Source organism: Uloborus diversus, chromosome 4, assembly GCF_026930045.1.
Source record: "Uloborus diversus isolate 005 chromosome 4, Udiv.v.3.1, whole genome shotgun sequence".
NCBI lineage: Eukaryota > Metazoa > Arthropoda > Arachnida > Araneae > Uloboridae > Uloborus > Uloborus diversus.
In genome coordinates, this window is record NC_072734.1 from 22380730 (window position 1) to 22395443 (window position 14714).

At 32.4% G+C, this 14714-nt stretch overlaps 1 protein-coding gene across 1 annotated transcript in view; it reads right to left on the bottom strand.

Annotated features, from left to right (window-relative positions):
- Window positions 1-2214: 2214 nt before the first annotated feature.
- Window positions 2215-14714, bottom strand: part of LOC129219939 (alkaline phosphatase-like) — a 111230-nt gene continuing 98730 nt past the window's right edge. Inside the window, exons 7-9 of the mRNA XM_054854254.1 lie at window positions 9114-9305; window positions 3132-3254; window positions 2215-2564 (exon numbers count right to left, since the gene is read on the bottom strand). Coding sequence (XP_054710229.1) covers window positions 2215-2564; window positions 3132-3254; window positions 9114-9305 — 665 coding nt within the window. The remainder of the gene's footprint in view (window positions 2565-3131; window positions 3255-9113; window positions 9306-14714) is intronic.

A 14714-nucleotide genomic window follows, 5' to 3' on the forward strand; every position in this document is an offset into this window, starting at 1 on the left:
AGCCAATGACCATCGAGTCAGGTATCGATGGATTCGTAATCTTCCCGTCTTCATGTTTGGCTATTTAACATAATCCTCCGATAATAATTAGCGGAGATATCATTTAAAAACTATTAATTATGACTCTTAGATTTCAAAATCAAATCCCTATTTTTCGAAGGCTTTCCTCCATTCAAATTATTATTCAGTGGTTTATCTCAACTTTCCGTAACAATGCTTTTATTAAAATTTGTAGTTGTAGGTGAAGAAAATCGTTAAATGAAGGATTAGTTGCCATTTGTTTTCTCGAATATAAACAAAAAAAAATTTTTATTTTTGTTTTGAGGCTTTTCCTGCAATCGGGGGTTTTAAATGTTTACTTTTTGGTTATTTTCTCGCAATCTACCGCAAAATTTTTCTGATTTTTTTTTTTTTGCTTCAAGCCTGATTGTTGAACACGCGTCACTAGACATAACTATTATTTTCGAGGTGCACCGTGCAAAGCCGGGCAACGCAGCTAGTTTGTGATATAATATTTGATTTTGTAGAGAAACATTTTGCGATGGATATTGCAGATTGGTCTTTTCGTTACAAAAGAAATCCACCTCTGGAAAAGGATTATTTGATACTAAAAAAAAAACTAACTTGTGTTCATGATGAAATTAAGACATTATTAAACTCTATATTTAAGGAATAAACATAATATCAAGTTCTAGATACTCCTGAGTTGAAAAGATATTAAATGTGTCCAAAAGTGAGAATTATCCTATCTTGAAAATGAAACTTTTGTACATTGAAAAGTTTACGATTTGCTGTTTTACTTTTTCTGTTATTATTTTGGGTTGGAAACTTCGAAAAGTTTTGAATATTTCATAACGCACCATTCAAAAAGCAGCTATATTTTCGACAGCTACTTTTGCGTTCTAACAAAAGTAATTCTCTGGACGGGACAGCTTTTTCAGAACGAACCTGATACGATAGCTTGGACGCTATGTTTCTTTCATAAAACAAGTGGTGCATTTAAAAAGAAGCATAATATATCACAATTTTTGTCATTCACTTCTTAATTACGGAATAAAAACTTGCATAGATGATTCTAAGAGTAGAAAATATAATAGAAAATATAAACTTCAATACCCCCAAGATTGCAAAAGAAAAAGAAATGAAATAAATGTACATGACTTTAAAAAATTGAAATCACTCCTAAACATTTTTTAAAATACTAAACTAGTTTCTCGTGAAATGTTCTTATCCTATTGACATAATCTGCACAGATTGTTGTGGACAGCCTTGGATATGTAGTTCAACATAGCTTTAATTTTATAAGGATATTCTTCAGTTTGTAAAGATTGTCTTTACTGTATTAACAAAAGTATGTTAAGTGATAGATAATTTAAAATTGATTTAATTGAGTGTTTTTATTCAATCATTATGTATTTTTCACAATTTCTTTTAAATCCCCGAAAGTGCTTCCGTTTGTGATATTTAGCATCGAGTTTCTAAAAGTTTTGAACCATAAAGTTTAATGCCAAATCCACAGCGTATAGGCTTGAGAACACAAGTTTTAGACCTTAATTAAGTCGAACTCGAGTCCCTTACAGGACATGTATGTTGTTGATCAGTATAGCACTTCTTCTGATTGTACCTTAATGGTTCGACATCCACTTTAAGATTCTCACAACAATTCTTAGAGACTTCATAATTAACCAAAAAACTAACTTGAAGTTACATTAAACATACTTAAAATCGTAAGCTAATTTCATACCAATTTCCCTGCATTTTGTGATTAGTGTACACTTAAATTCAAGAAATTTTTCGTAGAAAAAACCACTACTGCATCGTCTTTTAGGAAAATCTTTGAAAAGTTCAACACTGTTTCGAAAATAGAGCTCGTTTTGATCTAATAGATTTCTGAGTTATCGATATGATCTAACTACATTATTTTTTTGAATTGCTTTTCCATTAAGATGTCCAGTTCAACAATTAACATCACACATCTATTTCGTCTGCCAGACAGTTTCCCATCCGACAAGCTTTTCCCCGAAACGCATATTTTAATCTTCAGTCTTTTTATTTACAGATGAAACCGCTTTCAGATGTTTTTACACATCTGTGCAATTGAGCTGTCTTACTGAAAAATGAGACAAGTTTGATTTACGGCAACATGCCCATAATGTATAAAAGATTCCTTGATATCAACGACATCTCGCCGTTTTCTAGAGAACTGTCTTAATGTCATGTCGTCCTGAGACAAAACACTAGAGAGAACCAAGTCCATGACCACCAGAAGAAAAATGGCCAAGAGCTTCTTAAATGAAGAACATCTGAACTGCTTTTTTCTGTACGAGGTGAAGGACATTCTACCAGTTGTCTGTGATATGTGGACAGTTGTCTCCTCCTGTCGCAACCGTCTCTTGTGGGTCCGATGCAGGCAGCGAATGCAAGAGCATGGGGTACATAAGTTTGTTCGAAGACTCCACGAAATAGGTGAGCCATTGGACCTTGGGCATACACGGGTACGTCCTCACCTCCATGGGAAGCCCAGCGACGGGGAATCGCTGCCTGTTGAATGTAGTTCTTGTCGGCTGTCCAGAAGAAAAAAAATTAGAGAATATAAGAATTATACCTAGTACAGTGAAACCTGTGTAAGTTGATCACTTACGGTGCACCACTTTAGTGGTCAACTTAAACAGGTGGTCAACTTATAGAGGTTGAATTATATGCTATAGATCTAGTTCTGTGCCTGAAAACGGTGGTCAACTTAGACAGGTGGTCAACCAACAAGGGTGGTCAACTTTACAGGTTTCACTGTATACAGTTCAACTTGACTATAGTAGTATACACTTCAACTTGACTATAGTGCCATCGTTTATAGGGAAAACTCTCTACATATAAACTTAATGCAACTTTGTTACTCCGTTACTATATGTTTTAACGTCAAAAACTTTCAGTAACCTTCATTCACACATAAACAGTTATGATTATTTTCTACAACAAGATTACTAAAAACTAATCAGGGAAAAAAGTTTTTTATTTATTTTTTTAATGTGGTTTATGGCTAGTGAACGGAAACAAAATGGCATTAGTAGAAATCAACTGTATTCGATATCGTTCGTGAATTTAATACTAATTTTTCATATTTTTCTACTTACCACTGTTAATTCCAGTAAGATTCTCCCTTCCGCCCGGGAATTGATGATTGTAACCAGGTCCATTGGTGTATAGTAGGGTTGTGTATGGCATGTTGTCCACATCTGATGGCTTTTCGTCCACACCTACATTTAAATATAAACATCAAAAATATCCATGTATCAAAGGTCTTCAGCCTCTACCAAAACAAAAAAAGAAAAGAACCTATAGCTCCTAGCCTACTCCTGGAAAATTAAGAAAACCTTAAATCTGAAAAGGACTCCTTTTACATTCATAAAAATTTAAATAATCTTTGCAATGAGTCTTTTGCTGTTCCGCATTTTTCTCCAATCTTATTCAATCTTACATGTTAGAATACGTCATATTTTGCCTCAGCACTCGCTGATAGCTGATTGGTCAATGTTTTTCCGGTTACGCAATTTAAACTTTCCCACTGACCTTGATTCATCCATTTGTACATTTCGCACTGAGGAAGGAGGCTATTGCCTCCGAAACATGTCTGCGTTTTTATAAAGTTTTTATCTTTTCTGTGCTTTTAAACGTTGTTTCATTTTTATCCAAATATATAGACTATTGATAAATAATACTATTCATGTTGAAGTTTAATATAAGTACTAAAATGTCATTACCATTCACTGTGTTTAATCAGAATTTCTGTATTTACTTGTCTGTCTAGACAGTGAAGTAACTAAAATGTATCTCTACAGTAGATTCAAATAATGCTGTAAGTAACCTGATTTGAAATCAGGTTCCTTTTTTGCTTGATCTCTACTAATAATAAAGCTGAAAGTCTGTCAGTATTTCTATCCGGATTTCTGTCTGGATCTCTGTGACGCGCATAGCACCTAGACTGTTCGGCCGATTTTCATGAAATTTGGTACAAAGTTAGTTTGTAGCATGGGAGTGTGCACCTCGAAGCGATTTTTCGAAAATTCGATTTTGTTCTTTTTATATTCCATTTTTCAGAACATTTTCCGGAGCAAAATTGTTTTAAGATGGATGAGTAAATTACGAAATTATCATGACGTGGAATCTTAACATGGGAAGAGCGAATGAATATAGCCAATTGGCGAGAAATTCATCATCCATTATTTGTAACTATAAAGGCAAACTAAATGATCTTTTGATTTTATACTACGGGCAAAGTCGTGCGGGTACCACAAGTTGCATACATAAATATGTTTCTTACATAGTTAAAACTTGTCCCCCAGCATTTTGCGTCATCGCCAGCCAACACTTATTACAGGCTCACGATCAGATTTGCGACTGGAAGCTCAAATCACCTTCAGTTTTAGAAGCAGCTATCATAACTTTGTTAGTAAAATACGAATTGGGTGTGTAGAAATTTCTATGCTTCCTGATTAGGTGTATGTAATATCAAAGTAAATAGTAAAAAATAAAATTGTCATTACCATTCTTACTCATAATGAGTTACTTTCAACACTATCGTGCTTTTTTCCCCCTTTTTATGCTTATAACAAGCGGACCGTTGTTCAAAATGTGTAAAATTTGAACGAAGCAAGTATTTTATTTTGGATTAAAGCGATATTTTATGTCTCGTTAGGCGAAATACGTTAAAATGTCATTACTAATTTATAGAAAATGTCATTACTAATTTATGGAAGGCAACATTTATAAACATGTGGATGGGGAAGATAGACTGAGGATAAATTCATATATAAGTGCATTATTTATTATTTTTAAGGTGCTTTTTCTTTTGGAAGTCAATTTTTTAAACCACGGGTGTTTTACTCCATAAAATTTATCGAAACTCATTTAAAAGATAAGTTGATTAGTAATTTTAAAATGTTTCAATACTATGGCAATTTTTATCTATTTCTTTTGATTTTGGATAATAAATTCAATGAAGTATTGGTTGTTGTATTGAATCATTAACCTATTATATATAGGAACTTTATTGACTCGGAAACTTTTCTGACGTTAATCCAATAGAAGTATGAGAGCCAAATTTAAAGCTCGCCATAGATTTATGGATTGTTTGGCAATAGAAAAGCTAATGCTTTAGCTTATACTCGGATTCACCAAATAATTCAACTCTCGATCAGACACCTGAACTACACACTGAAAAATAATATGTGTAACCGAAATCCATAAAATCGGTGGCAGCTTACTGCTCTGGAATAACTTAATTGATATAACTGGTGTAAATTTATACATCGCTGTTGGAAGGTTACACCATGGTAATGTAACTATAGCGTTAAGTCACACTTATTTCTGAGTAACGTTACACCAGAATTTTTTGTATGCTTAGAGAAAAATTGCTTAAAATGTTGCACATTATAGCAAAAATTAAGCTTTTATCTGACTTTCTTTGAACGAGTATTCATTTTAATTGTAAACTTATACTTCATGTTAACTATTCGACGGTTTAAATTATCAAGATATTCTAAATGATTAAGTAATTTTTTCTATACGTTTTAAATTTCATTCAATACTTATCAATTTCATGCTTTTGTACAACCAATACATACCACTTATTACTTCCTTTTACAAAAAAGGAAGTATTGTATTCGCAAAAAAAATTTCACTCAAAAATCGACCTTAATTTCCATTTTACTCACCCCAGAATGAATATTGAGTTTTTTTTTTCGACTCGACCACACGTGATAAGCGCCTAAGAACGTATAGACACGCGAAATATCCATAATGACGATTCCCGAGTTAATTACAACGAATTTTCTCGTGACGTCTGTATGTACGTATGTGCGTATGTATGTCGCATAACTCAAGAACGGTAAGACCTAAAAAGTTGAAATTTGGTACTTAGACTCCTAGTAAGGTCTACTTATGCACCTCCGCTTTTGGTTGCATTCGAGGGCTTCTAAAGGGGTCTTTTGCTCCTTTTTGGGGGGAAATCACTGTTAATTTCGATGTAAACTCAAGTGGTGTTATAATTTAGCGGACACTTGGCGATATATCGCCAGTCTTTTGGTCGCCAAGTTTTGTCGCCTACTTGGCGACAAATTTGGCGTTTTGTTTTTAAATCTGTTTCAATTTGGCCACTGTTGGTGATATTTAGAAAGTAAAGTATTGAATCACATTAAAATTGCCAGCAATGGGAAAATGACATTAAATTGGAGTAAAAAGAAGTCATATGATTCACACATCAGCTCGTTTTCTTAAATTTAATGCAAAAACAAGACATTTATATTGCACTGAAAGAGAAAATATCACCTTCTGTCCGAAACCACAACGCACGTCTCACAGAGAATTCGCAGAGCAACCGTTTTCAGTTTGGCCAGTTTTCGTTTCGCTAATGAGAGTTTACCAGCTCAGTGGCGATGATGGTCTTTATGCATAAGCTTGAAATTCTACACAAACTATAGTTCCTTCAACAATTTGAGTCTTTAAAACAATGATTCTACACACTTCAGAATTCATGAAACGTTACACCCGTTAATACTGGTACCCTGACAAAAAAAATTTTACTGTGCAGATAGAAGACATCTTGTTGGCTTCAACCGGTGGTTTAGCTAGCTGACTGCAGATGGAATCGTTTCACTAATACGGGTGTTAAGCGCGGGATTAATGGGCACATTCAATTCTAACAGAATTCTATCGAATCAAATACGTTTAATTGTATCTACCAATAGCGGAGCCAGAAATTTCTACTGCCTCACCCAGAAGGAAATTTCTCGCTACGCTTCTGATAAATAGAATTCGATCGAATGGGACAAATCGAGTTGTATGAGCGTCTAAGTATGGTACAGGGATCTGAGTATCATCAGTGTCTGCCCAAAAAACTGACACATTTTATGCCAAGCCCTGTGTAAAAGTTGCTAAAAATTATGCAAGGTTGAATCTGTATCTAATGAGTTTATATGTGGGTGTTACTGTTGCTAATTAATATTAAAAAAACCTTTTGAAAACTTTTTCTCTTAAAAAACTACGAACTTTTCATTCATTGATCGAATTATCCTAATATTGAATATTTTGTGAAAAAACATTTGAACTTAACTTGCGGATATCTTTACTTTACTACGCATATTTTAAATCCAATCAATTTAGTATTGTTAAGAGTATCAAAAGTACTTTTTGTAAGTTCATAAAACATTTAAAAATGGTGCATTTCTTGTAAGCAAGGAACATTCAGAACGTTATCGGTAAAATTATCCTTTTAACCTTTTGAGCTATAAAATGGTCTTGGATACATACATACATGTTGACTATACTTCATAAAAAAATACTCTTATTCCCAAATTTATGTTCACTCTGAGCATGAAGAGCAACTACTTCGATTTTTCGAAGAAATTATGTAAATGCAGAGTGACGGAAATGAGAAAATGAATGTAAGAAAAAAACCCCACTTTTATAGGTACAGAAATACGTTCGTTGCCCTTTTCAAATTAGGCAAATCATTTTTGACTTTAAGAACATTCATTTCTGCTTCAATTTCAGTTTTAGCTTTTATTCTCTTTTTTATTCATTAAGTTGGAAAATTGTTGCATATTTTCAAAAAATCGACTTGGCACGAGTTTAAAATAAATAATGCATATTTCTTAAAGTTGTAAATACGATGCGAGGCTTTTGTTCAATGGAAAAACACTTAGCATATTTCTAGAGGAGACTCAAACTTGCAAGAAGAAACAAAATTTCACTTTGAAAACTCTTAGTTATATTTTAGTCATATTTTAAAGTTAATACTTAACAAGCGTATACAGTGCTTCCTCTCAACGAAAATAAAAGTAAGAATTATTACAAAATTACAAATAAACACTTAGGTTTGTATATCTTTTGTTTTTACTTAACCATAATCTATACGAAAGATAATTTGACTGTAATGTTTTTTTTTTTTTTTTTTGTCTACGTTACTGTCTAAGGCTGATATTGTTAGTTACGTTACTGCTGTATGGTTCATGTCATTATTACGATGCCTAAATTATACTTAAGTGATTTTTTGAAGCATTTTCCCTATTATTAAACTATTGTTACCTAACCCATGGCCCAAAGGTCATATTTGGCCCATAAAGTTGACTTTCCGTTGTTGTGTCCAATGCTACGAATCAAAAACTATTTTCTGAAAATTTCTAAAACAACCGATCATTTGCATTAGGTATTGACAACTAGTGTAGCAAATGTGAAGCCAAACAGTCGGAAACTAGAACCTATAGAAACTTTGCGCTAATAAAATAAGCATGTAGTAAATTAACAACAATTCTTGATCTATAAATTTCCTTTACTTGTTTTCTCCTATTATTCAATAAAAACGTACATATTTGCAAATTTTGCGTGTGTCCCGGCAAGAAAGATTCTTCATCGAGTAAGGTATGCTCCTCATATACGAGTAAACGAAAAAAAGGTAAGGCACCACTGATTTAAACGAGATTTTTTTTTCTTCAACAGTTCATTTAATTGTTGGGTCAAGTTTAACCACTTTACGGATTTGCACGTAACGTACACGGGCGTTCTTGTATCTCGCGTTATTTTATTTCTAATGCACGTCTAAGTTCTGATCGAGTAAAAATAGATCAGGTAGATTTTGATTGAATTTTTTTACCATAGATTTAACAACTATTCACCGTTTTTCTTGTGTAAATCACGGTTTGTGTGTGTGTGTGTAAGTATATAAGTAAGTAAGAGTAAGTAAGTACGTAAGTAAAGAAATTCTTTTGTGGGAAAAGTTATTTATCCATGTTGCACGCCAGACGTAATTTTGGCCATTTTAAGCTTCTAAATATGAAAATTCGATTTAATTTAATTTTAATATTTTAAAATTCAGAAGAAACATGCTTGAAGTTATTTTTACTTTGTTTGTACAATATTTTTTCTCTTTTTTTGATGCTTCCTCTCCTCCCCCCCCCCCCTCCCCACAACTGAAATCAGAAAACTAACTTAGACTATACCTCGAAATTCATTTTTTGTCCAAAAAAAATCGATTGAAGTTTGCCAGTTTTTCCGAAAACATCTTCATTGCTTTATTCATAGCACTTCTTAATATTTCTTTACAGAAAAACAGTATTTACCTAGTATAGGATTTCCCCTTTTAGGATATCCTCCAAATGCAAATACGTGAGAGTGATCAGCAGTGACTACCACTAGGGTATCATCACGACGAGTCATTTCAAGGGCACTGACCACAGCTTCTTCTAAAGCAAGGGTGTCTACGAGAGCTCGATGTGCATTATTGAAGTGATGTGAATGATCAATTCTCCCACCTGTAAAAAAAATGCATTTGGTTTAAAACAGAGTATAGCAATTAAATATGCAATTGTTCATTTTTCTAAATAATAATAATAACAATAATAAATAACTTGATTTTTGACACCTTGAATTCAAATTTAAGGTTCATGGGTGCAAAGGGACACTATTTACTTGTGGATATTAACCGTCACAGAGGGTAAAGTAGCGGCCTTAAATCCAGCTCAATAACACATGCATTTTTTCGGCGTAAGAACTCTTATTTCGACTTTTAAAAAAATTATAAGTCTTCTGAAATTTTTTACTTAGAAATGTAAAAGACTGATGGACGATGCATTTGATTCGAAATACTTTCTTTCTAATGGTATTTTTCTGGTTTTAAACTTCTTGGATCTCATCAGAAAATAGGTGAAAACTAGCATTCTCGTTTTATTTCTCTCTCATTTACTTGACTGTGCGGGTGCGACGCAAAGGAGGGTAATGTGTTTATAAGTCTATGTATATATGTCTGTTCCAATGTGGCGTTCTGCAGGCTGAACGCCTTGGCCAATTTTGGTAATTCTTACGTCAATCGATTTGTCCAAACCATGAGAGTGTCATTAAACACATGACAGTAATCAAAATTCACCATATCGAACAGAATTATAAACAGTCGGGGCCCATTAAAATTTTACGGGGTTCTTTGAATCAGAAAGGAATGGGCCTCGACTGTTGATCCTTCTATTCTGCTTTTGAATTTATGATGTCTTATCTGTGTACGGTTATAAAACTATTTCAACGGTGTAGTTATTCAGTAGCACTTAATAACATTCTAAACTACTGGGCTTATACATTTTTCTTTTTAGTTTTTTTGGTTTTTACGCAGTCGGGTTTTTTTTTTTCATTTAATATTTTTTTTATTTTTAGCATTACTCACCTAATCCTAAGTCTGCGTAAGTCCTACTCATGTTCATCATGTGTATAAAGTCTAGTGATCAATAAATGAAACATATTTCTATAGCACTTCCAGCACAAAATACAAAATCAAAATATCCACAAACGAAAGGTTAAATGGACCGTTGCCATACCGTGGGAAATGTGTATTTTCGACTCCACTTCTGATTGCATTGTGTTTTATGTTGGAATTATTTCTTACTGAAATTCAAACAGTAAAAATTGTTTCTTTTCGCATTTTCATCATGGCATATGTATCTTGAAACCGTATAAAACGGAAATAAGAGAGAGAAATAAAAAAAAAAACAGCCCAACAAACTTATAGTTTAAGGGGTTTTCCCTCCACCCTCCCCCTTTTTTTAAGAAACAAGAAGTATCAAAGACTTTCGAAAGCTGTTGATTGCAAAAAATGTAGTAAAGAAAGCTATTTTATAAAGCAGTGTATGTTTTAACGTGACACATGAAGTTATTCTTCTGGCACACAAAAAAAGAAAACTTTCCTTGAAAAATGTTATACATCAAAGATTTCAAATTGATTTTTCTTTTACCAGAAAAAAATTTAATTAAAGTTCTGAATTATTTCTAGCAAAAAATAAAGCGTGGATGATATTCAGTTCTAATTCTTTGTAAAAACCAACGTTCAAATTTTTTGGCTTTTTTTTTTTTTTTTTGCTTGAAAGAAATTCAAATTTAATTAGATATTTTTTTTGAATTTCGTCGGTGTTTCTATGGTTAAATCCTAATAGTTAAATAGTTAATTTTTTTATTACTTTACCCTTTTTCATCCCTAACTTCAGTAGCAATTAAAATTCAGGCATTACTTTTTAAATAGTAATGCTTTGAATTAGGTTTCAGTGATATTTCCATTGAATTTTTTAAACATTTCCATTTTTTTTTTTTTTTTTTTTGTGTTCACACAAACGAAAAACATTTTTTTGTGACATTTCACTAAGATGTTTCTGTGAAACGTTTTTATGGTCTGCTTGCGGCATTAACAGCTGCTAATGTCTTTAGTACAGTTCGAAAATTAAAGCCTGCTTGCGATTACAAAACTTATGAATACAAATTGAACGTCAAAATCCGAACGCCAAAAAACCAAAACATAAAAAAATTCCGAACGCATTCCACTTAAGTTTTGATAAACTGTTCGACAGTAACTATGGAATAGAAACATTTCGTGTGCTTTATTTGTGTGAAGTCTGTGTAATTTTCAGAAGTTAATTCTTTTTTTTTTTAAAGATATTTGTTTAACTTTTTCGAAGCCCTTTATTAAGAAAAACTACATTTAGGAACGTTGTAATCATATTTTTCTATGTAGTTTTATTAAAAATTAATATTGAACGAGCATTCATAAAAATACATTTGCATATATATCTATATATATAAAAATGGAGTTTGGTAAATTTGTTCCCTAAGATCTCAGAAACTACCCTGCAGATTTGGCTGAAACTTTCACCGTTTGTTCAGTTTGGTACTGGGAAGGTTTATAGACCAGTTCGAAAAAAATCCGATTGATAGTTCCCTTTTTATTCCAATTTTAGTCCCAATTTTCGCATTAATGCCCCAATATGGGGTGGAAAAAGACGTGCACATATTAACATTATATGTCCATCGAAAGTGCCAATTTTTCTGCTGAAGATAGCATCTGTTCGAAGTTTCTAAGTCGTATAAAAAACGAGTTATGAGCTTTTTTGTTCCCTGTTCGAAGGCTTTCATCAACCCAAGTCATTATTTAGTGTGTCATCTCAACTCCCAGTTCACAGCTAGAATTGTTGAATATTTTTGTGTTTCGTCTGACTGTTTGAGGCTTTTCTCAAGCCAAATCTTAAAGTAACGTTTTTTCTTCAAGATTGGCTATTAACAACTAGATTTGACTAATTATTTTCCATTTAAACGGAACTTTAGTGCATTATTATTATTATTTTTTTTTTTTTTTGTTTTTTTTTTTTTTTTTTTTTTTTTTTTTTTTTTTGTGCTGATTGGACACTTAATCATTATCCAATCTAACAGCAGAAACCTCGCCAAAATTTATGCAGAAAGATTTCAGTAGCGGATGCATTTGGCAGTTTTTTCAACTGTCGCGGTTTTTGAAGCCAAAGACTACGTAATAATGTTTGTCAGCTTTCACCATGTAAACAAAATATCGCCAATCAAAGAATCTTTAAAAACTTTTTTTACTCTAAATTAATCCAGCACACAACTAAATTAGGCAAATCCATAAACAGCACAAAAACTCCCATTATTGTAGCTTTGTGCACAAAGTCAAACCATCGCCAAATTTTACTACTTATTTTGAAAACATTACGGTGAAATTGGTTAGCGCCATTTTATGGTGACCAAAAGTATCTTAGCATATGGCGACAATATCTCTTTAACAAAAATTAGTAACATACCGTTTTACAAAGTTAGGAGGGGGAGCATTATCCAAGGTATCCCAAAACGATTCCCGCAAATTCGGTAATATTTTAAATAGCACCAAGAACCCACAATAATTAAGATTTTCCAAAATAACTAAAGCAAGTTTAAGGGGATCACGTGCGCGCGGCTACATTTTTTTAAACATTCCGTTCTTCAATAGACATACAGAGAAGTTAAGACTCAATGTAAAAAAAAAAAAAAATAAGTATTAACTGATAAATCTTTTTAAACATTTGAAGTTTAATTTCATATTTTGGAAATTCTTCAAATTTGTATATGCTTAAATTTCGTGTTTTCGTTTCTAAATGAATACTATTTTGCTCTTTTTACTTACTGCTATTTTAGTTTTATCAGCAAGGAAGAAGCTAGATTTTTAATAACGTCAAAAATGTGTGTTTTAAATTCTTCTGCTTAAAACAGAAAACAAATGCAGGTAACAATTGTTTTTCATAATTATTACTAACCCAGGCAACGCCGGGTATTTTTGCTAGTATATATATATATTTTAATTTTGCTATCACTTGTCTAATTCGCAAAACCATATTTAAAATCTTCAAAAACGCTATAAAGTACTATTTTTAAACTGAATGAGAATAAAAATAATCACCAAATCAACGTCCTGACTTTCGTGTAGGGCATACACCACCAATTTTGTGGGCATGTTGAAAATCAAAGTTTTTATCGCTCATCCCAGCCTCATTTGTAAAATTTTTGGCAATTTAGTTCATAGATATTTGAAAAAAAAAATCGTAAATAATAAAGAACTGCTGCTTGAATTAACATTTTGACACACGCCCTAGATAACAAAATAGAGACAAATTCTTTAAGTTTCATAACAGTAAATAATAATATTGAAGTGAGAAAATTTGACGCAAAAACTCATTTCGAGAACAATGCAATAAAAGTTTAAACTGCAAAAAAAAAAAAAAATAAATAAATAAATAAAAATAAATAACGTTAATTATTCATATTAAAAGATCAATCTCTCCGTTTCTAATGAACGCAGAGACAAAAATTGGCCAAACATGTTAAGCTACGCAATTGATTAGTCTAATAAATTAATTTAACAAAAACAGCCATTTTAACTTGTTTACACGTAATACACCTAGTACATTTCAGTAGAACCTCGTTTATCTGTCCTTCGTTTATCCGCATATCCGGATCAAATTTGTAGATGTTAAAAACAAAATTATGTTCACACAGATATGAACATAAGACAGTAAGAATATAACTATAAGTACGTTAAACATTCGCTTTTTATTTTGATTAAAAGGGAAGCTTCTACATAGCTTGTGCTATAAATTATAGTATCTTACTACCGCTGAAACACTTCTGATGTTAAGAACGGAAAATAAAGCAATCAAGGGGGGGGGGGGGGGCAATACGTCGTTGAAACAGAAGATCGGAGACCAATTTTTTGGTAAGAAATGATGTGAGAATGTATTTTGTAATTTCTCGTCAGTAGTTCTATAGAATTGCTGATACGACATCACATATACATGCATGTATGTATAGAGCTGCAAATAACTGCCCCATAGCCTGAGGGCAGAATTGCAAACAAAAATACTGAACAACTCTAACTGAATTTTCTTGCAGTTCTACGCTGTTTTGTTACAAAATAATTTTATCCCATTAACGATAATTCTGCTTATTTAAGAATTTGCTTTGTTAATTACCCATACAACACGGATTATCCGGATTTTTAACGATCTGGATTACCATTGGTCCTCGTTAATCCGGATAAACGAGGTTGTACACGAGCTCTTTACGGAATGCAGACAATTCTAAATGTAAATATTTTTCGTTTTTTTCTTTGTGTTCTGCAAACGACAAAACTTAATTTTTGTTAAATTTTGTTAAGAAACGTAATGACATATTTTATCTTTATGTACTGTATTACTGTATTGTATGTTATGTGCAGATAGATTGCATATGGTTTTTTTTCGCCCACTACTTTTTGCAGACACTAAATCCCCCCCCCCCCAACCAACCTCTTATTTTTATTTTTTAATCTTACCTTTTAAGACATTTAGGGATTTCATGTTGGCGAAACGACGAGAACTGGGGGAAAATGA